The sequence below is a fragment of the Hippoglossus hippoglossus genome, chromosome 24, assembly GCF_009819705.1.
Source record: "Hippoglossus hippoglossus isolate fHipHip1 chromosome 24, fHipHip1.pri, whole genome shotgun sequence".
Classification (NCBI taxonomy): Eukaryota; Metazoa; Chordata; class Actinopteri; order Pleuronectiformes; family Pleuronectidae; genus Hippoglossus; species Hippoglossus hippoglossus.
In genome coordinates this window covers 2,245,843-2,273,645 of record NC_047174.1, presented here as the reverse complement: position 1 = coordinate 2,273,645, position 27,803 = coordinate 2,245,843, and the positions used below count along the sequence as shown (strand labels likewise).

General features: G+C 44.7%; 1 protein-coding gene across 2 annotated transcripts; it reads right to left on the bottom strand.

Moving 5' to 3' along the window:
- Nucleotides 1-1,603: 1,603 nt before the first annotated feature.
- On the bottom strand, nt 1,604-26,937 carry igf2r (insulin-like growth factor 2 receptor). Of its 2 annotated transcripts, none has more exons than XM_034579372.1 (51): nt 26,673-26,937; nt 24,642-24,781; nt 19,742-19,860; nt 19,022-19,120; nt 18,408-18,540; nt 17,821-17,932; nt 17,569-17,677; nt 17,316-17,475; nt 16,268-16,457; nt 15,907-16,010; nt 15,511-15,675; nt 15,108-15,251; nt 14,575-14,730; nt 14,307-14,444; nt 13,612-13,759; nt 13,295-13,463; nt 13,083-13,198; nt 12,819-12,969; nt 12,316-12,492; nt 12,128-12,223; nt 11,897-11,998; nt 11,578-11,740; nt 11,301-11,477; nt 11,036-11,182; nt 10,775-10,953; nt 10,569-10,656; nt 10,174-10,383; nt 9,950-10,080; nt 9,633-9,736; nt 9,216-9,349; nt 8,793-8,989; nt 8,549-8,675; nt 8,306-8,437; nt 7,645-7,804; nt 7,387-7,495; nt 7,047-7,128; nt 6,831-6,964; nt 6,538-6,687; nt 6,302-6,457; nt 5,926-6,136; nt 5,239-5,391; nt 4,425-4,659; nt 4,166-4,302; nt 3,937-4,054; nt 3,298-3,444; nt 2,996-3,180; nt 2,675-2,861; nt 2,433-2,582; nt 2,287-2,356; nt 1,936-2,202; nt 1,604-1,848 (listed from the first exon to the last, which is right to left on the bottom strand). In XM_034579372.1, the coding sequence occupies exons 1-51, from the start codon at nt 26,822-26,824 to the stop codon at nt 1,687-1,689; spliced, it is 7,482 nt and encodes a 2,493-aa protein (XP_034435263.1). In that variant the 5' UTR covers nt 26,825-26,937; the 3' UTR covers nt 1,604-1,686. The 2 variants fall into 2 exon arrangements, with proteins under 2 accessions (XP_034435263.1, XP_034435264.1); XM_034579373.1 differs by having other exon boundaries at nt 11,301-11,481; nt 11,582-11,740.
- Between the last annotated feature and the right edge of the window lie 866 nt (nt 26,938-27,803).

The window sequence follows — 27,803 nt, the reverse complement described above, 5'->3', positions numbered from 1 at the left end:
CCAGTCAGTGGTTTATACTGTGTAGGTTTACTCCAGTGTGTGATTTAGGATTCAATGAAATAACAAAACCTGAATAGCTGAGCCCTGGATCCTTTGAGGAAACATTAGTTTTGATATAATTGAGCAGAAAAGGTGTTAAATGTACATGTCTGGATATATTTATGTTGAATTTCTTCGTTTTGTGTTATCATTTCATGCATTTGGCTAAAAAAAAGGGCGGATTTCGGCACAAAACTCGGCTTTACCGAGTTGAAACCTCACTTTTGACACGTCCACCATCACAGACCTGGATATGGAAACTGAGCCGTTCGTGTGCGAGAGCGTGCAAGCGGACAAAAAATAAAAGAAAACTACTTCCATCCGTTGGTGGCTGAAGGAATATGGCTTTAGCGGGAGTTCAGAAAACCAACACAAGCTAAACTAACATCTCACGTTTCACGTTCAACCTTCCACCGTCCGTCCATTCACACTTAAGGCCGTCGCTAGTTCCACACAGAACAGAGACACCAACAGAAAATCAGCTCCGACATTTAAATAATCATAAAAAAACAAAACGTGTGAGCATTTCACCGGTGAGGACAAACGAAAAACAGAAAAAAAAGGTCCACATTATTGAACATTATCGTCTATGTACAACGTCTCACAAATCAATCTGTCGCTGGAGATGATTCACTGATGAAAGATGCAAAAGTAAATTCATCATTAGGAAGGCATCACGCTTTCTTTTCACGGGGGAAAGAAAGAGAAAAGATCTGCTATTATAGCAACTGTAAACAGCGAGAAAAGACAAGCGGGCGTCTTCATTCCCTTTAGAAACGACACGAGCCGGCGGCTCCACGGCCGTCGTCCTGAGACCTGAACCAGCCTCCTGTTGCTCCGATAGCCGTTTGATTTTTGTTTCACTATTTCACCGCAGATTCCTACGACAGATTATTACGGCCACGAGAGAAGAAACATCCGAGATTTAGAGAATAAAGTTGTAATATTAAGAGAAATCAGCTCCACATGAACAATATCCTCGAAATCTCGTCTTATTTCTCTCTTCATATGGCCCCAATGCTCCAGCTTAGTTTTCTAATAAGTTCCCAAAGGTCATTAAAAACCCAAACTATGAATCAACCCCTCAAAGTAGTAAATGTATTGTTGCCCACTCTGCAAAGAAAGGGATCATTTCCAGGTAATCAGTGCTACGGTAAAGTGCAAAAAGCAACAGCACAGCTTTTCTTTTAAAACACCAACATACAAGTATTTAATATAATTTAATCTTCATTTAAATCTTTTCCCTGACGTGTCTCTCTGCAGAGTCAATACATTTTAAAAGGTGTTTTTTGTGCCCTGGGTTGATTTGAGAAGTCTGAACTGGCCTGTCAGACACACGGGGGGGGGGGGGGGAGACGGACGTGGCTGCGGTGAAGGAAGTGATTTCAATTCATCGTTTCAAATACAAAAAGAAACAAGTGAAAAGACAGGGTGCAGGTTTAAATAACCGTGTGCTAATCGATCGACAAGCTGTGGACTGGACAGAGGAGTAAAGTAAAGGTGCAGTCCCAAAAAAAACCAACTGATTTCAAGATGTTGTGGGGTTTTCACTGTTGTGTTGCTATGATGGAGACATTCACTGAGCGAGAAGAGTTCAGACAGGATGGAGGAGGAGGGACAGAGCGGGGGGGGGGTGAGGAAGTGACATCACACCCTGAGGAGGTCCTCGTCACTGTCATCCTCGTCCCGCTTCATGTTGGCCGCCGTGTTGTTACCGTGGTTACCACGGCCCGATGAGCGAGGCTTGCCGCTCTTCCTCTTCCGGTCCGAGTCGTCCAGGAGTCCGACCAGGTCCTCGTCGCTCTCCTCCTGGAACGGAAAAGAGAGAGTTTTTAATCCTGCGCCTCAGGTCGTCACAGTGAGAATCTGGATTACAGCTGCAGTGACCAGACTCACCTGTAGGAAGACGCTGCGATGAGCCGCCGAGTTTTTCGACTTCAACACCTGCACCCCCGGGACGCTGAGCACCTCGTCCTCGCTGTCGTCCTCCTGCTCATCCAGCGTGAACGAGCGGAGGGCGTCTGAGTTCACCGGCTTGGTCGTGATGTGACCGTTGCCCTGGTTACTCCTGCCCCGGTTCGACGACGAGGACGTGGGAGGGGCTTCCAGCTCCTCCATCAGCCACTCCATCTCCTCCTCGCCCCCTTCTTCATCAATGTTGACCTGAGGATGTAAAGGGAATTAGTACGAGCACTGAATCCCGCCGCTGTCGATGAGGTAGGACGTGTTTTCGTTTGATCGACCCACCTTTGAATATTTGTACGAGACCTGGTTTCCTCTTCTGCAGCAGCCGGAAACCTTCTGGATCACCAGCTCCCTGGAAGAAGAAAGCAACGAGGTCAGGCGTCTGTGAGAACGAAGAACACTCAGTCCCAGGATGCTCGTGTCGTCACCTTCTCTCCCTCTTGTGCAGCAGAAGCCCGAGCAGACAGACCGACACACCCACCAACAGGAGGCTCAGCAGCACCCCCAGCGCATGGCTCCGCCTGGAGACAGCTTTAGCCGCGCTGTCGTCGTCGTCGTACGACTTCGCATCGACAGTTCTGCAGGAACGTTTCAGTTAGTTATTGACGCCTGGAGTAAAAAAACTAACTTGTCGAAAGTGTGTGATGAGTAGAAAAGAGCGTCGACTCACGTCAGACCACACACAGCCTCCGTGTGCCACACAAACAGATACTGGCATTCATCCGTCTCCAGCATGAACTCCGGGATGCCGACGCCTGCCGCTGGCTTACAGTGGAACATGATGGTGGATGACACCATTTTGGTTTTCTCGCGGCCACACGCCGACTCCGAGGGCACCATCACGTCCAGGTTTCCTCCTGATGGCACCAGATTGAAATGTTAATTGTATGTTACGTTCCTGCAGCTGCGGAGAAATGGACCCACAAGCTCTGGAGTCCCGTCAAAAATGTCCGTTGTCGGAAATGGGAAACCAAACGATGGACAGAATTACCTTGAACGTAGTACTTGGCTTTGCTGGAGGAGCCGATCCTGCGTCGGTAGGCTGTGTTGAGCTTCACCTGACAGATGTTGGCGCCGAGGCAGCTGGGCAGTGAGTTGTTGGTGATGCCGGACAACTGGATGTGGTAGATGTATCGGTCGCCGTTGGGACGGATGTCTCCAGACGCCTGGTGTTGGCTGAGAGGAAAATGAGGGTGAACGAGAATTACATGTTGTACGTTTATCAATCCCACAGCAGACTATTCCCCCGCTGCTCCGGTATCAAACTATAAAAGACCCAGTGTGATCTGTTACCTGAAGTAGAGGGATCCCAGGCTGAGACTGGCCCCGGTGTCAGGGACCTGTATCGTCCCGTTCACCATCTCCACCTCACGCTGCTTCACCGCACACGCCGACCGAGTCTCCCAGCCAAACACAAACTCACAGGACGCCTCGTCGACACTAAACACACGGACGGACGGGGGAGGCATTCAACGTGTAAGATTTCAGATTTAAAAATTCAGTGAATAAAATGACATGTGACACACTCACTAAATATATTGAACTTCTGATTCATTCTTAGGTTGTTTGAATGTTTGTATTCAATATCTATACAGAATACATTTTGTATAGAAATTGCTCCAGAGAATATGAAAAACTCGCTTCTATGAATAACGTCAACTGAGGAATACGGAATGTTTTGTTTTGATTAAACTTTAACCTAAGAACTTGAACTTTAAAGCCAAACACCGTTAACTGTGAGTTAGAAAATGAGTCAATGAATGCTGTGATGTTGCAGCATCACATTTACTGTACTCGCTAGGAAACCAAAACCATATACTGGAGGTAAATGAAACACATTTTGAGCGTGTGGAGAAGTAATCATTTAACTGGTGTGTGTGTGTGTGTGTGTGTGTGTGTGTGTGTGTGTGTGTGTGTGTGTGTGTGTGTTACCTGATGAGTGCTGGGTGTCCAACAGTGGAGCCACAGCTCAGCTGGATCACAGTCTTCGCCTGCACGCCGTTATCACAGACGACGTCTCCTGCTGAGTAACTGACGGAGATCTTTCCATCTGCACAGAGAGGAACGATGTGTCAGACGTGATCACGAACTTTGACCAGCTCTCGTTGAACATCACATACAAGTGCAGGTCCATTGAAGAGCATTTGACTCGACTACCCACCAGAGTAGCTCATCTTCTGGGTGTAAACTCGACCCAGGGTGTGAGTCTGTCCTGCCGCCGTGTGTCGACACACGGTCGCTCCATCTGGACAAGCTGGTACTCCACTGTGGATCCCCTGGCACAGGTTGATGTAATACCTGAGGACAGTCGTATTTAAAACAGTCAGGATTCAGGAAATATCTTTTTTCTCTAATACCAAATGATTTCACTTAAAAATTAAAGCATGGTGATAAAATATGGAAAACATGTATGGACTCACGAATCTCCCTTGTGGCTGAACTTCCACGGCTTGGTGAGGGAGGACAGGGCTCGAAGGTCGAAGGTCTGATGCTGGCTGACCAGCTTGCACTCCATCTTCCTCGGGGGACAAACCGCGTTGGTCTTCCACTGGAAAGTGACGGAACAACCGGCCGTCTCTGAGAGCAGCTGTGGAGAGCCGTGGCCTGCAGACTGGTCACAGGTAAACAAGATGGACGACTGACGTTTAGCCGAGGCTGGAAGAAAGAGAGAGAGAGAGAGAGAGAGAGAGAGAGAGAGAGAGAGAGAGAGAGAGAGAGAGAGAGAGAGAGAGAGAGAGAGAGAGAGTCAGAGGAGAAACATAAGAAAACATTTTCAAACTATAGAGAAGAAATCCTGCAAAGGAAGAAATAAAAAACTATTTCCTTCACCACAGGAGAATAATGCATCTTAAAACATGTCCGTAACAAAAGATGGATGATACGACTGAGGGCACTTTCAAGGCACTGGATACTTTACAAGAATATATGGAAACAGAAGGATGTTTGACTCCGGCTGTACAAAGTGTACGATGAGCGGAAGATGGGATATTTGCCGTCTAAAGCCCCAAATTGTTGGTGTTGCCCCTAAAGACTAATTCATACCTTGTGCTTCAAGTGCTCACAGCTTAACGACATAATATATTATAAAGTATTTAGCTTTTATCACAACAAATTACAGTCATTTGTTTTCCCTGCCTGCTCCACACTTCAGCTTCAGTCCTACACGTGTTAAAAGTTAAAAAGTTTTGGCAGCATCATGTGATTTAATGCCTGGTTTTGTCTCCTCTCTGTCACCTTCAACGCAGAAGCCCCACTTCCTGTCCGTGTCATAGTTGGCGGTGGAGGCGCACCACTTCCTGCCCTCTGTCCTCCCATCTTTGGTGCACTCTGTGTACGACTTCTTCATGAAAATGAAGGGGAAGACACACACCTCACCAGCAGGGGTCACTACAACACACAGACACTCGTTTATTCGTTCAGTCGCTTCACACAAATCAAGGTCTTATGAGGTGAGGATGCCACATATATTCATTTTTAATTTACAATTATCAGTGCAAAGAATCAATATATCAGCCATGACACTATGGTCCATTACAGGACGTGTCAAAACAGGAAGTGGGCTCCGTTCTTCACATGTCGACCATCCAGGTTCATCTGTGTTAATCTGCTTTAAATGCTCCTGTTGATCATCATGAACAAGAACAAAGCTCAAATTTTTACATCAAAGCATTTTTTACTGACCTCCACAATGTTTAGAGTTTGTTAATTTCTCATTAGTTTTATGTAATTAATTATTAATCTAAATCTCATTTGAAGTGTAACCTTTTAAATCAGCTTGATTCTGTTAATGCTGTTATATGCATTATTTTACTTTATCTACATTTTTTAACAAACTTTTTACGAAGTATCTTTTAAGATTGTGAAACTTGGAAGATGGTAAAAACCTTTTTGAGGTGATTGTAGTAAGTTGAACAGACTCACATGGCGGGCAGGGATCTCCTCCTCCGTACTGCATCAGCACCGCCTGCTCCTCGTGTTTGTAGTCCATGGTCATGGCCTTGCTGATGCCGAACGACGAGGCCGACGTGTCCGAACCGGAACCGGACACGAGGCAGACTGCGCTGTTCTTACAGGCCGGCTCCGCCACTGAGCCGCAGACGCTGATGTGGTACATGCTGGAGGGTCCTGGCACCTAAAGTACAAAGACTCAGCGTCACCGCTTTGTTCAACAGGTGGTCGGAGAGGCAGAGCTGCAGTTTACAGCACTGGGGGAAATGACCGGATTCACGAAACTCTCTGACACCTCAAACCGACGAGAACCTCAAAGTCACTGGAACGTCATTTTAGTGGAGCTCACCTGGACTTCAGCAGAAAGGGCCGAAAGGTCAAAGGTAAACTGGAGCTGGGAGTCGTTGAGGTGGCAGCCGCTGGTGTGGGTGGCATCTGGACAGACCACAGGCGTCGCCCACGCAAACAAATAGACGCACTCTAGCTTCAGCATCCGTGGAGAGCCCTGGACACAGAACAAGGGTCAGTGACCTCTTCCCGAAGAAGAAGAACGTAAACGCTGTTCTCATTAATGTTCGGACTGACCAGCTCCAGGCCTCTCTGGCAGGTGAAGATGATGGTTGAAGAGTAGTTCTGTGACAGGTCCTCTGCACACTTGGTGGAGCTGTAATAGGTGATGTTCACTTCCCCTGTGGCGCTGTCGATCTCAGGACCTTTGGTGGTTCGCCCGATATCCTTTAAGAGACGGAAAGAAGGAGTTGAAGACAGAAAACGATGAAAGTTAGAGACGGTTTTGAGACACAGAGAGATGAGATGGAAACAGAAACACATCTTCTGACATTTTCTGTTTTATGACAACATTTGATAGTGGGCCTCACCATTGGTGGTCCGTCATCAGGATCCATACAGACGGCAGATCCAGGAGGACAGGTGACGCCGGGGATTGGGTTCAGAGGCAGACAGACATTGATGTAAAAGTCTGACGATCCATCCTTTTGATCCACCGCCTCATCTGAGAGGACGAAACAGAAACAGAGCGTCAGTAAATCATCCGTTGATCTAATGAAGTAAAGTGTAAACCTCTGCGCGCTGACCTGTGGCTGTGTAGTATCCATTGAGGTGAATCAGAGGAGTCAGATCTATCAGAGCAGAGCCGTTCTGCACCGAACACGTCACCTGAGAGGTCAGTTATGGAAAAGAAAAGAATCAGACTGAGGCTCAGGACACGATGAACAATAACAGCTGTTGTGCCTCTGAAACCCAAAAGTAAACAAGGTTTGAAGAATCACAGGAGTCAGAGACAATCCCACACGTCCACTTCACTTCTTCTCTACCATATTTTCCACTTGAATGTATGAAAATAATAATAAATCTACAGCTAAGGGAGTGTTAATAACATCTGTATGACAAACACACACACACATATGCACTTACAGGATGTTCACAGATCAGTGGAGTGTGGAAGGAGAAGAAGTGTGTGCAGGTCTCAGCATCGGAGTCGATGAGGACTGGCTCTGCGGAGGCTGAGCCCATGTTCGGGGGTCTACAGGGACACAATACTCATTATTTATTTCAGTGTCAACATGAGAGATAAATCACAGTAGCTACAATGTCAAAAATGTAATTAATGAAAACAGTGATGACAGAAGGACAACTTAAGAGAAACCCCAGCTGAGGACGAGGAGGACGAACCTGCAGATGAAGTGGATGATGCTGCTGTGTTTGAGTTCGGGGTTTGCCGCGCAGGGACTTCCTCCTTCATACGTCAGCTCCACGACATGATCCCTGTACGAGAGCTTCCTGCTCACCTGACCGCCGCTCACCGCTGTGCTGGTGTCCTTAATGCACACGCCTGCAAACACAAGACGCACACAGATAATTACACAATGTCGAGGTTTACAAGGACTTGTTTCTCTTATGTTACCACTGCTCCTGTCAATTTGTTTGTTAGTTAGCAGGATTATGTAAAAACTCCTGAACACATTGAAATGAAACCTGGTGTCAGGATGAAGAAGCCATTATTATCTGGCATGTGCATCCCATAATATTTCTAGATGTGCATTAATTCATGAACATTCCCATAGTTCATTATTCAGACCTATTGTGCAGCCTCGTCTTTCTGCTGCTGCTCAGTTAACTGTGCAACATCTACTACACCCCTGGTAGAAGAGGAGTCAATAATTTGAGGAGCACCGTGACCTCAGGTGTCTCATTACTCTGCGTGATGCAGTTTGAAGAACAGAGGTGACGCACATCCCTCAGTTACATAACTCAGCCAAGTGCGTGAGCGAGACCAAACAGTAACCAGGAGAGAAACTGTGTTAGAAAAATCTGTACAATGGAGGTTACGAACCGGTTTCAGGGCTGCAGCCGGTGTTCGCCACGTTTCCACAGATATTCATGCGGAACATCTTTTTGTGATCCTGGTGACCGTAGACCGTGTAACCGCCTTCCTTCGTCAGGGCGTTCAAGTCAAACAGATGACCTTGGGGGAGAGAGGTTCAAATTTGAGGGTCACCAGGGATCGTAATATAGTATGAAACAGGTGTAAGTGTATATAATGTGTAATAAACTGATCATCTTTTGAGGGTCTGACCTGTAGCTGGGTTGGTGACCTTGCAGTCGTCGTGTTCACTGCTGTTGAGAGGACAGGCAGCTGCTGTCAACCACAGGAAGGTGTAAACACAGTCCTCAAGGGCAGAGATCATCGTGGGCCGGGAGTCCTGGGGGATAGAAACACACATTTAACTTTATATTTAGATTAACACACATTTGTGCCATAAAAACAGGGTCCAACACCATTATTGACATGATTGAGACATGCACAGAGTTTCCCTCACCACTCGGTCTTTGTCGCACTTGAAGCGGACGATGCTCGTCCTGTTGCGCTGTCCGTCGGGGCAGAGCTGGCCGCTGCTGTACTGCAGCTTCAGGACGTTTCCGTCCCACGTGGGACCAGACTCCACCTGCCCCAGACTCACATAGTCATCTCCCACCTTCATGCAGGACGCTGCACTGGAGGGACACTTCCATGAACCTGGTGCGAGGTGAACCGAGGGTGAAAGTGGATGTTTAGTGGATTGAAGAATGTAACTCAACAACAGCAAAGCTAATGAAGCACATATGACATCTAAAAGTACAGTCACGGTGGAAACACATCATCATGGCAGATAAAGCAGACCAATCAGGGCCCATAGTAAAATCTGATGAGATGCTACACTGTTTACTGAATGAAGAGCACAGGTGAATGAGCGAGCACAGACCTCCCTGCTGGGTCAGCGTCCTGCAGACGTTGATGTAGAATCGATTCGTCGTGTCCACAGACGAGGACTCAACCTCCCAGTTCCCAGAGTCCAACGCCAGAGGTGAGAGGTCGTACGAGTGGCCCTGACCGTCGCTGAGCACAGAGCAGAAAAATCTCTGTCACACACGCTCGAGGTTTAAACACATTTCTGAACCGGGGGGGTTGCCACAATAATTATTGGAATGATAACTTTGTTCCATTAATATTTAAACTGTGTTATGTTGCTTATGGTACTTTAATTACTGTAGATAATAAATGCTATTTGCAATTTACTAGTTTAAACTGTCTGACATGAAGCTATACGAGTGTAAATTGAACTATAAGAAATAAATAAGGAGTAAGGAGGTGGAGGAGTAAGGAGGTGGAGGATTGTTACTTGTAGGAGCAGCTGGTGGTTCTGAATGGGACGCAGGCCAGAGCGGTGGGCCAGCTGAACAGGTAGGTGCAGTCTGGAGTCTCCTTGATAAACTCTGGCGCTCCCTGGACACGTGAAACACACACAGACACACACATACACAATAAGGCGACATGATTAACAAGCTGGGAGGCATTTCTGTATTTTAAAGAAAGACACTCACGTTTACATCAGTATCTCATGTATCAGCAGATGTTTACCTCCTCTAAGGGGGTTGTGTTTTTGTCTGTTATGCATTTGTCTGGTTGAGTTTGTCTCTGAGTGCGTGTCAAACTCACCGGATGTCTGTCGGGGTGGCAGGAGAAGTAAATCTCTGTGGATCTAGTGTATATTTTATGACAGGTCTCTCCGTTGGTGTAGTTCAGGATCAGCTGGTCTCCCACGTAGTTCAGAATCTGGTTTGCCATTCCTGCACGAATACACACGCGTGAAAACACACAAAAGAGATAAATACAAGGACGACGACTCAAACATTCGATGAAAGATCAGAACATTCCCGTACCTGCAATCATGTGTTTTTCTCCATCCGCCTGACAGGAGGACACTGTCTCGCTGCCGGTGTCTTTCTTGGTGCAGACGCCTCTCTGGAGCCCCTCGCAGACGGACAGGTGGTAGATGTACTGTCCGCTCCTGACTGGGTAATCTTGTCCCTTCAGAGAGCTCAGGTCAAACTCGTAGCTGCTCTTTGGGTCACGAACCCGACAGCCATCGCCTGGACAGGGAAATAACCAAAGATCTGTTATCTCTATTCGTCTCTCTCTAATAAATTCATTATCACCTCTGACTTGGTGGATTTAACCGATCCGGCATGTTGTTTTTGTTTTTCTGCATAAATCATCCAACAGCAGAAGTTTTAATGTTTAAACTTTTCTTGACACTTGGAACACGTGTTTTCACCTTGAGACTTCCTGATGGGACAGGCCTCAGACGTCCTCCAGATGAAGACGTATTCACAACCGTCTTTACGGTCGAACATGGGGGAGCCCTGGAAATTCAGACACACAAAAATATTAATTCAACCGCCACGTTGTCAGTGATTTCCTTTCTTTTTATATATTTTATATCCTTTGATTGTCATATTTCAATTGTCTCGAGTCACTCACCGGGTTGTCGTCACACTGCAGGATGATGCGCGTCGAGTATCGGGACGTGGCACCACACAGGTCTCCGTTCTGATAGATGATGCTGATGGAGCCGTCCTCTGCCAGCTGTGGTGTCGACAGGACGTATCCCAGGTTGTAGCTTTTACCATCGATCACACCACAGGCTCCCAAGGGGCCGACTGGAGAGAAGACGAGAATGTTTGCACAAAAATTCACAAAAGACTTAACAGACGATCGGTGCAGCGGTAGACGTAGACTGACTTGGACATTTGTTCACGGGAGGGAGAGGTTTGCAGACGTTGATGTAAAAGCTGCGCGATTTGACCGAGTCTGTGTCGATGGCGATCCAGGGGCTGTCGTCTCCGTCCCGGGCGAGGTGACTCAGGTCGTACTTATTACCGTGAGGATCTGGGGGTGACAGGGAGGTAGAATTACACAGTGTACAAGTGTATGAGGGCTGGTGCTTGTACATTTACACATCGTCTGACCTTCAGACATCATTTATACTGTGTGTGTGTGTCCATACCACTGAACTGGCAGTCCACTGGAGCAGGGACACAGGCCAGAGCGGTGGAGAACTCGAAGAGGACGTCGTGGACCACGTGGCTGGCCAGCGAGCTCAAACCCTCTCGCACCAGTTTCAATGAGCCCGGGTGAGAGTATTGATCACACACGAAATTAATGGTAAACGTGTCTCGAGTGGCTGAAGGGAAAATATTAACCAGAGAGGGAATAATGTTAATATCTCAGAAATCGAAGACGACCCCTCTCTAAGTATTAAACTGATCTCCAGTGCTCGTTACCCGTGGGATCGTCCAGCGGCCCCTTGTACGTGAGTTGGAGCAGCCCATCGGTGGAGTACTGGAGGGACTTCTCCACCCCCACTGGGCTGGAGGGATGCCCGTCCTCCAGCTCACAGCCAGCCATGCCGGCTCCGCATTGTGCTACATCTGCACAGATGTTCACCTGCAGGGTGGTGAAAGGCAGAGAGTTTACTTTTGTTGAGTCCTGAAGGAAGTGTTGTCGTTACCATTGCATAGACACAAGTCTTAAAAATCAACTAAAACATTAAAAAAAAAATGAGAGCGTATTTCCTGTTGGCAGAGTATTTGTCTGTCTTACCAGGAAGTCCTTCCCATTTGCAGTCGTCTTGTATCCCGTCTTTGACGCCAGAAGTTGCAGGTTGAACTCGAAGCCGGTGTTGGGGTCTGTAACAGCGCAGCTCTGAGACACAGCGATGACAACACAGAAAAGACATTTTACCATTTGTTAAATTATTCCAATAATGTTAAAATGTGGAGATTAACCGTCAGAGGAGAGATTGGAGACACGTTGTCATATCGGAGAACTCACATCTTTCTTGGTGGTTCTGATGGCGCAGGCTGCCGGGGTCTCCCACATGAAGTTGGCGGTACAGTTCTGGTACACGAGGAACCGTGGGCCGGTCGACTGCACAGCGGGGGACACACACACACACAAAGTTACACACCGCTCACAAACAGGCGGTGTTCCACTTTACGGTCTGAATTCCGTTCCCTTACCCCAGCCCCCCTGGAGCAGACCAGGTGGATGCGTGTGGTGTATGTGAGCTTTTGGCCGTCAGACATGCACACGGATCCGTCTGTGAACTCCAGCAGCAGCCGGTCCCGTCCCTCGATGGTCGGCCCTCCCTTGGAAATCCCCATGTTACTGATGGACACAACTTCCTTCCGAGAGCCCTGAGGACAGAGGAGGGGAAGATGATGTTACATTTCATATCAGCGACCACGTACACTTTGCATCTGCTGGCAGACCGTTGTCATTTACATTTTTTCCATGATAACATAATTACCTCCACCAAGAAGGTTATGTTTTCATCCCTGTCCGTTCATTTGTAAGCAAGATTACACAAAAAATACCTGACGGAGTTCCATGAAACTTATGGGAAGGATGTGGTAATTTTTCTCACCTTTTCTCACTCACTGTTGTTAATTAATGGATCTTAATCATTAATATTCATCAGTTTGTGCAACTTGGTGAAGATCTGAATAAAGCGGTTACAGACCTGCTCGGACACGAACTTCATCTGGCAGACGGACGCATGGCGGTCGCAGCCGGCCACAGCGTTGATAGGCCGGCAGATGTTGATGTAGTATTTCTTCTGGTCGGACAAATCCATGGGCTGCCAGTTGTCACTGGTGGTGGAGCGAGACAGGCTGGAAACAAGAAGAGGAAACGCTGTTGGTGGGGGGTTTGTTCCTCTTAGTTTTGCTGGTATTAAGAAATGTGTGTTATTTGAATGTTGTGTTACAGTTGGCAAATGTTTTACCTGGATAAGTCGTACTGCTCAAACGTGTTGGGATCTGTCACCAAACACTCGTGGGGCCTTTCAGGACATGCGTAGGATGTGTACCAGTGGAAGTTATACGTGTACTTGTCTTCAACCTGGATTCACATAATCAAGAAAGGATTCAAATTGATAAAAAAATCAAGAACGAGCACAAACACGGTTTAAGCAATGAAAGGAAAAGAGGAAGTGACCTGGAACTGGGGGTTTCCAGCTCCTGCTTCTGGATCACAGAGGAAGGAGATGACAGTGGATCTGAGTGTGTGTTCCTTGTTGTTGTACTGGGAGCCGTTGGTGTACGACAGCTGGATCAGGCCGTCGTAATATGACAGATGAGAGTTTGCATCCCCAAGATTCCACGAACTGCAGAGGAAGAAAAAAAAAACATATATTGAGGCTGAAGTCCTAATATCCATGAGAAGAAGAGAATAGAAGATCACTGTAGGAAGTTAATTGTTAAATAAAAATCTGAGTTTGCAAGTTCATCTTCAACCTATAGATTATTTCTTACCTCTTTTCAACCTGGCACGCTCCGGCCTTCCCTGGACAGTCGGCAGCTTTGACGGGGCCACAAACGTTGATGTAGTAGTCGTAGTTTCCACTCGTCAGGTTGTAGGAGCCGCCATCTTTGGAGAGCGGCGACAAGTCGAAAGAGAACCCTGCGGAGAAGCAAACGTTAAAGTGGAGGATTAAAGTTCGGTCAAAGAAACAAACCGATGTATACTATTTCTATTAATGTGGTTTTTGCCTCTAATCAAACCCTGTTGTGTGGGACGAGTTGTTTTGTATATAATCTAAACTTCCACCAATAAAAGAATAAACAGAGCACAGCTGAAGACGCAGTGATCGCGCAGCAGCAGCTAGAGGTCAGCGTCTCTTTAATGATTCACATCTGAGCTAAACAACTGTCATGTGATGAAAAGATACGACCGGAGGGTAAACTGCCTGAAACCTCTCACCGGGTGTAATGAGCAGAAGAGGCCTGTGGGATAAGCGGTGAACCGTCTTTATGGTAAATTCAGTTCACTTCACTTTCTATGAGCATAACGGATGTTTTTAAAAACCAAAACAGGAGCCGCAGAAAGTAAAAGTTCTGCTCTCAAGATCTCAGAAGGTGTTTAAACCAGCTGAACATTAAAAACAAAGTGAATTTCCTCTTTCCCTCTTCAGGTTTTTCCTCTTCAGGTGTGTGTGTGTGTGTCTTACCAGCCTGAGGATCCTCCACTTTGCAGTTGTCTCCCTGAGTTTTCGAGAGCACACAGGCGGCGGCAGTGTACCACTCCAGCTCGTACACACACCCGTCTTCGGAAACGCTGCGAAGGACGGGAGCGCTCTCGAGATCTCCTGCAGGAGAACGAGGAGGAGGAGGAGGAGGAAAGAGCGGCAGAGTGAACCAACAACACAAAACACACAGAAATCACCTTGAAAGACACAAAGCAGGACAGACGACAACTGATCTCTGCGTGGGACCGACCTGGTTTGCACTTGAGGGTCAGGATAGTTTGGATCCGGGTCTTTTTATTGATGCAGAAATTTCCATCAGTATAAACCAGTTGGATGTCGTTCCCTATTTTTGTCTTGTGGGGCGACGAGAGGAAGCTTCCCAGGCTGATGGACCCATGGTCCTTATCTGAAGGAGACAGACACACACTCATCAGGTTAAATATAAACTTAACAAGCTTAACAATAACTCTCATTTGTTTTTGAGCCACTCTGAAGGTTAGAATTTGTTTAGATCAAGGTAGAAAGAGGCACAATTATTTATATTTAGCGTGATTGTTCCCACTTGTTAATAATTTGTTTATTCCTTGATTATTTGTTTATCTTTTTGTATTTTTACAAGGAAGGAAATAAGACATTGAGTGTATTTTGTCCGAATTTGTGTATAACTCCAGAAACGTGTGCTGTGAGGTCACAGAGAAAACAGGACCTCCTTGAGTCCAGGTGAACGATTCTGCCTGAGGTGCTCCTCAGATATTGTGTTTCAAAGAGTGACCGTCTTCTTACCCACGACACAGATGGAGGAGTTCACCGGGCAGCCGGCGGCTCCTCCCATCTGGACGACTTTGTGACAGACGTTCAGGTAGAATCGTGAGTCCGGCTTTGGAGAGTTAGCGTCCACCGCCTCCCAGTTTCCACTGACGTCTGTCTCTGGAGCAACAAGAGACGACACAGAGGAAGGTTAATTTGGTTCTTGGACTCAATCACAAACTTTTCTCGAACACATTACAACAAATACATCATCAAATGTCATGATATCAGAGGTAGAACTTAAATATTGGCAAATAAATTACAATTATACAGCAAATCTTCAGTGTAGCAGAAGTAAAAAATACCTCTTTTAGCAAAATTAGAAGAATACTAATATTTAAACTTGAACTCCTCCTGTCAGAAAGCCTGTGACACTCACCAGGGTATCTTGTGAGGGGTGAGAGGTCGTAGTGTTTGTTTCCATCTCTGACCCGACACAGCAGATCCTCCTTTTCCTTCACACAGGCGAAGGACGTGTCCCAGTCAAAGTAGTAGGTGCAGTCCGTCTCTCCGGCAAACACGGGATTCCCTCGGCCGCCGTTGGCTGCGGAAAAACAAGGCAACCAGAACGAGGAGGAACAAAGTTTGAACACGAATCACCTGTGAAATGAACGATCTGGATTTTACAGAACGATTCAGTCAGGAGGAGAGAAACTTAATTTAAAAAAAACACTTGGAAACTTGCGATTCTTGATTTCACCACCAGGTGACGTCAATGGGCAGAGTTTTCAAACCTCTTCCACAGAATATAAAAAGACAATAGAAAGAGTCTCACATGCGTTGTTGTTGCACTCAAAGTTGATGATGGTCATTCTCTGTAACCCGGAAGAGCATCTGTCCCCGTCCGGGTAGATCAGAGTCAAATCTCCGTCTGAATAACTGCAGAGGAGAAAAGAAGAAACGATTTAACCTCAACTCTAAACAACTGAAAATCTGAAACTGATATGAACTTTATCATTTTTAACTGTAAAAGTCATGTGCAGGATCATTCTTTATTACATCGTGTGTCGGTTTCTGTGAGTGTTTGTTTGTTGATTTCAAAGTTTTGGATTATTCATGTGGTCAGTGGAATAATTCTAAGAAAACATAGAATTTAGCCTTTAATCAAAACACACACACACACGCACACACATTACCGTAACGTCTGGTTCTGGTTTCTTCCAGCCACTTTGCTCATGGGCGGGTTCTTCTTCACCTGGCAGGACGATATGAACGGCTCGTCGCCACATTCCTTGTTGAGGATCTGTCCACACACGCTCAGGTAGTACACGTAGTTTTCGGACCCGTCGCTGGCCTCAGAATGTGCATAGTATTGCGGGTCAGAGGCTGCAGCACACAAAACAGCAGGGGAGGATGAGGAGGATCATCATCATCATCATCATCATCGTCATACTACAATTCTCAATATCTGATTGAGTATGATTGTTTAATATGAATATTGATGTGATTAATCTGATTTAGTGCAGAACCATACGTCTAATTCTTGTATTATTTTCACATCCTGAAAAGAGCAAAACTCTAGAGGAAACTAGAATAATATTAATAATAATATTGTGGTATAAAACTTCATTAACTTAAAGGAATAGTTTGGTATTTAGTTTTGTCGTCTTAATATATTAATGTCCTGGAACCGATTTGTTCAATCTGTACAAAACACTTGTGTATTAATGGGATTTACACAGATTAGATGAAAAGTTTGGTATCGATCTTCAATACAACGTGGATCGATTCCTTTAGAGACCTCAGAGATTCTCTCTCACACACACACACACACACACACACACACACACACACACACACACACACACACACACACACACACACACACACACACACACACACACACACACACACACACACACACACACACACACACACACACACACACACACGTCCAGTTGAGCAATAACCTGACTCTAACATCATGTCACATTTTTGCTCATGAACTGGGGCTAAAAGTGGAAAAAAAAAATTCTATTTCTAGCTTCAATGAGCTGTCAAAAATCAGGAAGGTCAGAATAATGTACTCATGAAGTTACTTCCTCTAACTGCGATAATAGCAGCCAATCATTCTTGGAGGTTACATATGTGATTGTGGATAATATTTGAGTGTTTGTTTTCTGCCGATAGAAACAAGGAACTGCTCATTCTTCAGGAATGAGAGGAGGAAAGAGACGGACTTACCGCTCAGAGTGAGCGGAGTTAGGTCGATAGAGATGTCGTGTTGATCACTGGTCAGTTTGCAGTTCTGGCTCTCCAGGTAATCTCTGTGACAGGCATACTCCGTCACCCACTCCACCTCGTAGCGGCAGTGAGACTCCGCTGTCATCTTAGGAGAGCTGCCCTGTGGGAACAGACATTACATTTACAGTAAACCACGGATCAGTTAATAACTACAACAAGGGGAGGGACGAACATGTGAATGAGCGGAACTTACTGGATGTCTGCTTGACGGACAGATGAGCGTGATGGTGACGGCAGGACTGTGTCCCTTGCAGATTTCAGGAGGAGTCGAACCAGCACTCACTTCGTACTGCAGCCTCAGTCTTGAGGAGACGAGGGGAAAGAAAGCGAAGAATAAAAATGTTTAATCTTCTGTTTGAACGGATTCTTTAACAGATCTTTAAGAGACAGAGGTTTGGATGTGTGCAGGCTATTTGCAGGAGGTCCTGGTTCACTCGGAGGTCACCTGTCGCTGTCGACCAGCTCCAGTGGCTTGGTGGGGGAGCCCATGCTGAAGGAGCCCTGACTGGTGACCAGACAAGCTGCCGAGCCCTCGGGACAGGATTTCTCTGCTTGGTCTGAAAGAGGAGGAGAAATGAGACGATGAAAAAAGAAACAGGAGCATCACAACAACAAACAGCTGATGGAAGTAAAGCTCCTGCAGCAGGTCCTTGATGGTGGTGACTCACAGGAATGATGATTAGACATTATATCATATTTAATCACATATTTACACTCTGACGGTTTGATTTTCTTAAGATATCAAAAATATTAAACGTTTCAGTTGATTTGACAGACTTTTAGGTGTAATTTACAAAGAACCAGCCCTGGTTTGTCAGAGTGGTGGTAGGAACAATATTTGATCAAATGCAGGTTTATGTGCAACACGATAAAAGGCTCTGACCTATTTTTTAAAGTCTTGAATACAGACGGACAGTGTGTGAGTTTCACTCTGTACGTTGTACTTGTTTAAAAGGTGAGAAACCCCCGCACACAGTTATCTCCATCGTCCAGTCACAAGGTCCTTTACTCATCCCTCCACCCGTCACTCACTGAGACTGCGGCAGATGTTGATGTAGAAGTCGATGCTGTCGTCTCCGTCGTCCACCAGGTAACCATCGTTCACTTTGATCAGCGGGTTCAGGTCGTGCTTCTTACCATCGGAGTCAAACACGTAGCAGGGCACCTACACACACACACACAGACACACACAGACACACACAGACACACACAGACACACACAGGAGCTAAGTCCCTTTTTCTCTTTTGCATATTTACTTTTGCTATTTAATAAAACAAAGATATTTCATAATCATTTGATGAATGGATGGAATACACAATTACTGAAATAATCGATAGCTGCAGCCCTAGTTCACATTTCATCTGCCTCAGAAATGTACATGTAGATTTAATTAATTTCACACAATGAATCACACATCACTTGGTTTCACATGTTCCAATTATTCTGTCTTAAACTCAGATTAACTAGATCTTCTACAGTGTTGAATACGTGTCTCACACTCGGTGCATCCTCACAAGAGCTTTTCCACTGTAACACCTCCCTGACTCATCCTCTCTCTCTCTCTCTCACATGACACCTTCACAGTTTCGTTCTTTCTTACACATGAAACGCTCTCGACCTCCAAATCAGATGTTCCACCACATACCTCTTTGTGCGGCTTGAATTTGCCGTTCTTGCAGGCGCTGTACGTCCTCCACTCAAAGTAATGGACGCACTGAGACACAGCAACGAACTCCGGGGTCCCCTGCACAGAGGCATTGAAATGACATATTTTTTTAAAACAAATCTATTATATTAATTATTCGTTTTTTTAAAGTAACTACAAAAACGTTGATTTATCCAACAACGTTTTACCCGTGGCCCATTTCTGCTGAGGCTTACTGCAGCTTATCTGCCATTGACCCCCTCAAATCGTCTTATAAACGTTACATGACATTTTAAAAAGTTTTCATTCAGTTTCATTTCTTCAGAATGTGTGAACTAATGATTTCTCCTCAATTCACTTCTGCAGAAACAGAAAACTGAAGAGGAAATGACACTGACGTTCATCGTTCATGTCAGCCCACCTCTCAGACATCTTCAGAAACCACAGTCCCACAAAAGGTTGGACTCACTGGAGCAGAGGTGACTCTCATTGTTCGACATTATTTCCATTCTTAGCTTCTCTTCCCCTCATTGCAGCGGATATACACCAAACAGTTAACTGTATTTCGGACGTTTGTTTGTTCCAGTGAAAGAAAACGTTCACCATTACTTTGGTTGAGTGAAATGAAAGCTCAGAGATATTGGGAGGGGTTGAATCTTAGTTTCAGTGTGGATAAGGGAACCATGTTTCATTTCGTGTGATGATTCTGCTCCGTCTCACCATGGTTCTCCCGCACTGGAAGCTGATGCTCGTCTGTATATTGTTGTTGTTTTCTGGACATTTCACGGTGCTGTTGTAATCCAGCACGGTGCCAGAGAGCCTCTGCAGCGACAGCTCACCTGGACATCAAGACAGAGAAACACAGTCAACCACAGAACAATAACAAGGTTTTTAAAGCCCTTTGTCTTTAACATACATGAAGAAATTCATTTATTTTTAATATTTTGTGGCTGTGGACTGAATCACACGGATTCAAATAAAGATGTTTCACGGTTATTTCCATTTGAAAGTATGAAAAGTATCAAACAAGTATCAAATTCCCCTGTGTGCTACTGACCTGAAAACTCAAACAAACACACAAGATCAACCTCTGTGCTTTAATATCCTGATGCTCCCAGTACACACTGTCCATTTATCATGGGACAGCTGTGGGAACTGTCCAGTATGAGGCCTCGAAACTTGATTTGCCACTAAATAAACTCAGTGGGTCACAGAGGCCAGACTAAACACTATGAGAGTAACTGATGTGAAGATGTAAAACTGTGATTCGTTCACATCGGCTGCATCAACGATGAGAAAAGTGTAAATATGAATGAATAATCAGTTTCCTTCTTTCAGGAGGTTTATCACAAAACAAGAAAAACGAACCATAACAACTATTGGAATATTGTTTTTTATTCTTCATGCTACATGTGGTCGTTCTTTTCTAGTTGTTTTTACGCCCATTTGTTTCCCTGCACACATCAATAAAGTTGAAATTGTTTTAGAAACTACTTGTGTTGAAGTGGGTGTATACACTAAATATAAATAATGTAAAACTTTGGTTTAATTTCACCTTTGGTTTAATTGAAAATGCACTTTAAGGCCTTTGTAATTAACTGTCTCAAAGTGTCTGCGTTTAATAAATTAACTTATTATTGTCCTTTACGTTTACATTTCTCTGTTCAATTTAAAATCTTCCTCAGAAATACTTGACCTCTCATTTCTTTGGTAAATCTTGTATTTAGTTTTTTCCTCTGAAGGCGGTTGGAGAGAAAGTTGCGTGAGCGTTTGAACGTGTGACTGCGAGTGCGTGTTCTTCGCCCCCTCAAAATGACACCATGACGGAATGTGACTGGGCAACACTGTGACCCAACACCAAAAACACAACATGCTGTTGGCAGAGCTCCGCACCGCTTCACCAGTTTCTCATATTCACAAAGAGCTTCTATCTGAACACAAAATCTTGATAGTTGACTGATCACTTGTGAATCAAACTGAAAAGTGATCGTTATCTCTTTTGAAACTAAAGACTGAAAGAATTACTCTACTGCACATTTCCTTCAGGAAAACTACAAAACTACCACCACCAGAATATTAAAAAAACTTGCATTAATTTATTTGTTTAGACGACATAAAAAGAAGTGAACACGACAGTAACATATCGTCTCTTTTTAACTTGATATGTTAAACTATGTCTGTGGCCTGTGCAAATTTAAAGTCCAGTCTTCACCATCTTGTTCAGGTCTGAAGTTTAGAAGTTTCTCTGACTCCTGGTGGAAACATCTTGATCTTTATCAGCTTGGTGTTCATCTCTCTCCACCAGCTGGTGTCTATCTGTGTCTGTCCACGGTTTAAAGATGAGCAGGTGTTGTACAGCAGATTAGATTTGACTGAAAACGGCTGCAGCACGAGACGACACTGTGGGAGTCAACAGACCTCGAGAAGTTTGTGACGAGGAAGAAGTTTGAAGATATAAAAACTATATTATGTATTCTGATGATCACTTTTTAGTTTACGATATTTATCAGGTCAGCATGTTGGAACATTTGATCAATGATTAACCTACAAGACAATCAGTAAACAACTAGATCCATATAGGTTTGACTGGCAGTTTGACCTGAAAACTGTCTTGAACACTTGTGTTTTTACCTGAGGAAAACAAATAGTTTAATATTAAACCACTAGATCCTGATTTGTATTTGTATTTTAAATTGCACAGAATATATCAGTCCTCTAAATATGCCTGATTTTCTTCTTCAAGATAAATCAATTATTCCCCAAGACATCAAGGAAAATGATGAAAACTTAGGTAACCCACAATGTTGAAGTAAGTTTTAAAAAGTTCCTGATTCCTCCCGATCCAGGGTTGCAACAAAATGCTGTGTCCTTTCAAGACCAGTAACGCATACACTTCCACCAAGTTTCATGGAAATCCATCCAGTAGTTTTTGAGTAATCTTGCTTTCAAAAACTAAATAAAAAGACGGGGTTGAATACATAACGTCCTTGGTGGAGGTAATAAAAAATCTAAAACAGACAACACTAACAGATTTTGATTTGAGGAACCACATGAGACGTGAATGTCAGGGTGAGAGGACCGACCACGTCTGGTTTCGGACCACAGAGCACGAACAAAGCTTTGACTTCAGCAAACAGAAAGAGAGCGGAGGGTGAGATATGTGAGTCTATTTGTGTCGTCGAGCTTTTATGCTTCGCGGTGCGTATCCGAGTCATGTGATAAGTCACGACGTGTGATTAAAGTCCATCTGACCACACTGCTTCGACACACTTTCTACATGTGATCTTCCTCTTGAGAGGAAAAAGGCTCAAACTTGATGAGGAAATCCTAAAAGTACAAACCCTGGACACAAGCTGTACCGTCAACAGGAGCCTACAATACAAAACTCAGCTCAGAGCCTTTAGTGAGAGACACAGCTTTTCGTCACGCGCAGAAATCAGAGTCAGATGACGCTCTTCTTCTGGCTGAGAGCGACCAAACACCAATTTGTCACCGGGGGAAGGTCACGGCTTCAGTCTGCAGGACAAGTTGTTGTTGTTGTTGTGGGAGTTGGCAATAACTCCGTCTGGCAGCACGTCTTCTTTAGAGCTCAGGGTCAAAGAAAGTGACGTGACTGAAACTGAGAAACTGCCCCGATCGTCACAGTGAGACCAGGTTTCAAATTCATATCATATCTTCAGGTACAAATTAAAGACAATCTGGGAACGTCCCTGACTTTATTCAGTTTGAATTAGTTTACGATTTACGTTCAGGTTATTAAGCTGCGATCGGGACTGTCTCTGTTCACTGGAAGTCAAGTGTGACTGAGCAATAATGAAACACAATGTTAACACCCGCAAAAAGACACGACCACGGATTAACAGGATGCTGGGGTTTGGCTCAGAAAGAAGAACAAAGACAAACGTGAACAAACTCTCCAAAAACTGTCCCAGATTCTTCTCAGAGTAGAAATGTATTAATTACTAATTCATCAAAATGAATATTCCTGACATCTAAAAATACGAGCTGTGTGTTATCTTGTCTGGTTTATTGGTACAAATCATCTGTGGTTTTGGTTCATGTTTCCAGGTCTAAATGTCTAAATCCAAGAGTAAAGAAATAGAGGGTCAGTGAAGAGAGAAGCTGGGAAACATCAGGGATTCTGGGGCGGCGACGTGGATCTTGCTGACACACACACACACACACACACACAGACACACACTCACACACAGCAGCAGGAGATTCAGCCTCATCAGCACAGAGATCAGATGTGCTAATGTACCGATAAAGCTCTGAAAGTCTGATCCACACAGCAGCGCTTCTCTGGGCGTCAGGAGAAGATCTCAGAGGTCACGTCTGACCTCAGGACTCAGGATTTATGAGCTGCTTTCCATCAACAATCCCGATAATAATGTCACTTCTCTTCCTAAGATGAGTCATCGATGCGCTGAGAGGCAAAAAATCTGTTACTGATAACCATGAGATCATCCTTCTTACACACTTACAAAACAAATAATCAATATATGCATTAGCTGCAGGCGTATATCCATTCACACATGGTCTCAGAAATTAATAAAAATCAAATAGGCATGCGTCATAAGTAAATGTGCAGGGGCATATCTTTAAATAACAAAAATTGGAAGAGGGGGGGTCATGTTTTCTTTGATACCATATGTCATATATCATCTTTCATCACATGTCAAACTAGAGCTCAACAGTCTGTCTCCATTCGGGGTCAAAGGTGACTCCTGCAAAGCTGCATTTTACGCTGAAATCTGCAACTTCACCCGAGAGGCAATGAGAGACGTCCAAAGTACAGAAAAGACAGAAGAGTTTGAAAAGTGTGAAAGACGGCTACGATGCAAAGTTTAAACTTTTATTAGCAAACTTTACTCGGGCTACGGAGGGGTTAGAGTCACCATGACAACACAACAGGTAACAGGGCTTTGAACTCGCCTCTTGTTAACACTGAAGTTGGGCAGAACTGTGCTTTTAATGATGTGTGTCTCAATATCCACGTGGTTGAATCAGCGTTTCTGAACAGCCAGAAGCTGCGACTCTAACCATCAGACATGCAGTGTAAACAAGGATCCATCTGATCCCACTATCCAGAAATCCCAGATACGAACGCTGCCACCTTGAGCTGATGCAAACGCTCGACCAGTTCAGACTCCGCAGCTAAATAGAGATGAACAAACGCATTCTACTTCCTCCCGTTGCACAAAAATGACTCCAGAATTGCATAACGTGAGAAGTTTAAAAAAAGCAATATGGAGCAACAGACAGATGAAGTGGTTATGGCTCAAGAATTCAAGTCCCAGCCACAAAAGGTTTTATCAAAACAATCTCGCCGTAGATCCTGTGAGACGAAGAGTCAGCTGACACACTTGAAACCACCGAAGCTTCACTTCACCAGCTACTTATAAAACCACCGCTCTCTGATCACAGACACGTCAAAAAACTAACTCTTACAGCACCTGAGGAGAAACTGTCAAAGTCTTGCTCAAACTTCTCCGACCACAGTTCTTTCCTTAGCGTTTAAGTCACAGTGACGATGCCACAACACCTGGCTGATAAAAGAAGGTGATGCAACTGCAAAAACATGACCCACGAACACCGTTTTCCTTTCGGCTGCACTCACCCACAGACTGTGTTTTGCCGGAGACGAGGTCCTTGGCGCAGACGGCGGCGCTGGGGGCGCAGCCGGTCGGGGGGGAAGACTCGCACAGCTTCAACGTGTAGCTCACTTTGTTAATGCGGTCGTTAGCTTCCCATTTATAACTGCGACACAAGGAAAAAGAGAAGACAGAGGAGGAGAGATGAGATTAAACACAGTATTGTTGCTTTACTGATTTACAGAGCTGTCAACAACAGTAACAATAAGTGAGAGATATCATTTTACCATCTAATACGAGAACAGCAGGTGAAACACAGCTTTAAAATATGTCTGAACTCAGAGTGATCTGCAGGGAAATCAAGAATAAGACCGTTCAAGTGTTTTGCAACCTGTCGCCACAAGTTCTGACTCAGTGAGACACAAACTTTTTCACATGCAACAACTACAGTTCCTTTTTTTTTTTTTTTGGAGTTAAGGAAATAAGAAGAAAGTGCATTAAGATTTGAGTTTCATGTTTATTGTCTGTTGCAGGGGTCGTATTTACCACAGAACTGTAAATAAATGACCTGCATAATTCTGCCTGTATCCTGCATATGTACAATTAAACCTGTCAGACATGTGTTGTGAACTGTTTCTGTTTACCAGCAGCCTCCTTACACGAGCACTGAATTCAAATGTCACAGCTCCTGGTTTCTGCCACGCTGCTGCGTCAATATTTGAACAGCAGCAGCCAGAACAGAGCTCGGCTAAGAAGGATGATAACGACTGTGTTCAACCAACACATTGTTCAGGTTGAAGTGAAACGTCAACACAAAGCCGTCGTGGAAAAAGTACTCAGATCCTTTACCAAAGTAAAAGTCCTCAGAACACACAGTAAAAGTACTGTTATTGCAGCGCCCCGCCCACTGCAGGACACCATCACGGCACTGGGCAGTACTGTACAACCAGCTCTGCTCCCAGTAGAACTAAACGCACCCATTATGGACTTTACCTCTGGTTTAACTCTCTTAACTGTGCAATATTCATTCTGTCCGTGCAATACACTGAACATATTCTCACACTGTACATATATTTTCCTTGTTTTTACACTGTATATAGTAGTTTTTATTCCATTTATATGTTTTATAAGTTTCTTACAATTAAGTATTATTACTCACTGATGCCTATTTCAGACTCTTGCTGCTGTGACAATGAATAATAAAGTTTTATCTTATCTTAAAATGCTACTCAAGTAAAAGTGCTAACATGGTAGCCCCAGCTTTTAGTAAACAAAGGTAGCTAGGAACTTAACTTGACAAATAAATGTACAAGAGTAAAAATACAATACTTCCCTTTGAGAAGTAAAAGCAGCATTGTATAAAAACTCGAGTAAAGTACAGGTATGAGTGAATGTACACAAATATATATGTATCTGCTTTACCAGGGTCCCTTTGAAAAACGTGTAATTTAACCCTGCTAACAGTTGTTAGCATTAGCTGGTACATGACAGCTAACATGTCACGTTAGCCGCGGGGAGCGAGGCTACACATTAGCGTGATACAATTACACAAAACACACAAATAACCTTTAACTAATTCAATCAGAAGATAATTGAATTAAATGAGTTTCCATTCAAATCGAGTCCTGTTGATTAGTGGGTGTCGGGCAGCGACTGTTTGTGAGATAAGAGCGGTGTTTATCGGTGTGTTAGCCCCGCTAACGCTTCACCTTCACGCCGCTGAAGCTTCACATCTTTGACCGGAACTAAACTAATGTGCGAGTGGCTGTTGTGCCCGGAACAAGACGCCGAACGGTTGTGTAGGAGTCACGTTCAACAGGAAACCATGTTGTTTTGTGTTGGGTTGTGTGGTACCGGGTGTCTGAGCAGAGGAAGATTAAAAACACACTTAATTACACGAGGTTCCACACACACAGACACACACAGCTCGAGGTGGATGAGCTGAGGGGACACAGCTGTTCTGTGTGTGTGTTGTGTTGTGTTGTGTTGTGTTGTGTCGCTGCAGGGTTTGTGTCTCAGGTGCTGCTGCTGTGTTGTGTTGTTGTTGTTGTTGTTACCTGCACAGATCCTGGTACCACAGGCTGCTGCTGGAGCCGGAGCTGCCCGCCTCCTGGGCTCCGGACCGGGCCAGCAGGCAGCCCGCACACGCCAGCAGCCACAGGGCCGGGCCGAGAGGCAGCCGGCGGCCGGAGGAACACCGAGGAAACATGCTGTCTTTAGGGGGGGGGGGGCGTGCGAGTCGAGCCGAGCCGAGCCGAGCCTCAGTGAGACGACATGATGCAGCAGAGTGTGTGAGTTCCGAGCCCAGTGAGGAGGAAGTGACCGCATCACATGACAGGACATCACATGACGGTGACTGGCGCTGCCTTCACGTGCCCTGGGAGAACTGCACTCCCGCGGACTCTGGTGTTTCCACTTCGCCTCAGTCAGCGACCAAAGAAAAGAAATTAAATACAAACACTGAATCTCAAAGCTTGAATGAAAAGGAGCAGAAAGAAGAATAGTGTTGTATAATATGCACGAGACATTAATAAAGCAAATAATTCAATTATACATCTGCTCTATGAGAGTTGGTGATTGGTTCTGAGCTTCTTACACCAGATGTTGATGAATGACTCAAAACTCTTTTGGCCCAGATGTGGCCCAGATGTTAAAGGTCCAGTGTGTAAGATTCAGGTGAAAGGATCTATTGGCAGAAATTGAATAAAATGATCCTAGTGATGTTTTCACTAGTGTGTTTCATCTAAATTGTGCAATTTGTTGTTTTCTTTACCCTAGAATATATATAAATATATATATTTAAGTACATCATATTTACATCGGGAGCAGCTCCCCGACACATACCACATACTTCTACCAAGTTTTGTGGTAGTTCATCTGGTAGTTTTTGCATAATTCAATCGCATGTATAGAAGACTGATATTTACGACTGTGTGCAATTTAGTGTTGATCATTTTAATAATAAATATGATTAAACATACGACTGTAGGTTTTTGTAATGCAAAAAAAAGATTCAACCTTAAATCAGAATCAGTTTTATTTGCCATGTACGAGTACACACACCTGGAATTTGACTCTGGTGTAGTTGTGCTCAGGGTACTTACACAAACAGACACACAATTAACAGCTGACTGCCAGAAGAAGAACTATGAATGTCTTTTATATTCAGTTTCCATGGCACAATCTGA

Bases quoted from the DNA above. Each gene is read 5' to 3' on its own strand.
- igf2r (XM_034579372.1), bottom strand. From the start codon at position 26,824: ATGTTTCCTCGGTGTTCCTCCGGCCGCCGGCTGCCTCTCGGCCCGGCC. The intron at 17,678-17,820 runs GTGACCTCCGAG...CGTCTCCTCAAG, and splicing joins GAGCTGGTCGACAGCGACAG to ACTGAGGCTGCAGTACGAAG. The intron at 9,737-9,949 runs GTGAGTTTGACA...TCACGTGTCCAG, and splicing joins GCCACCCCGACAGACATCCG to GGAGCGCCAGAGTTTATCAA.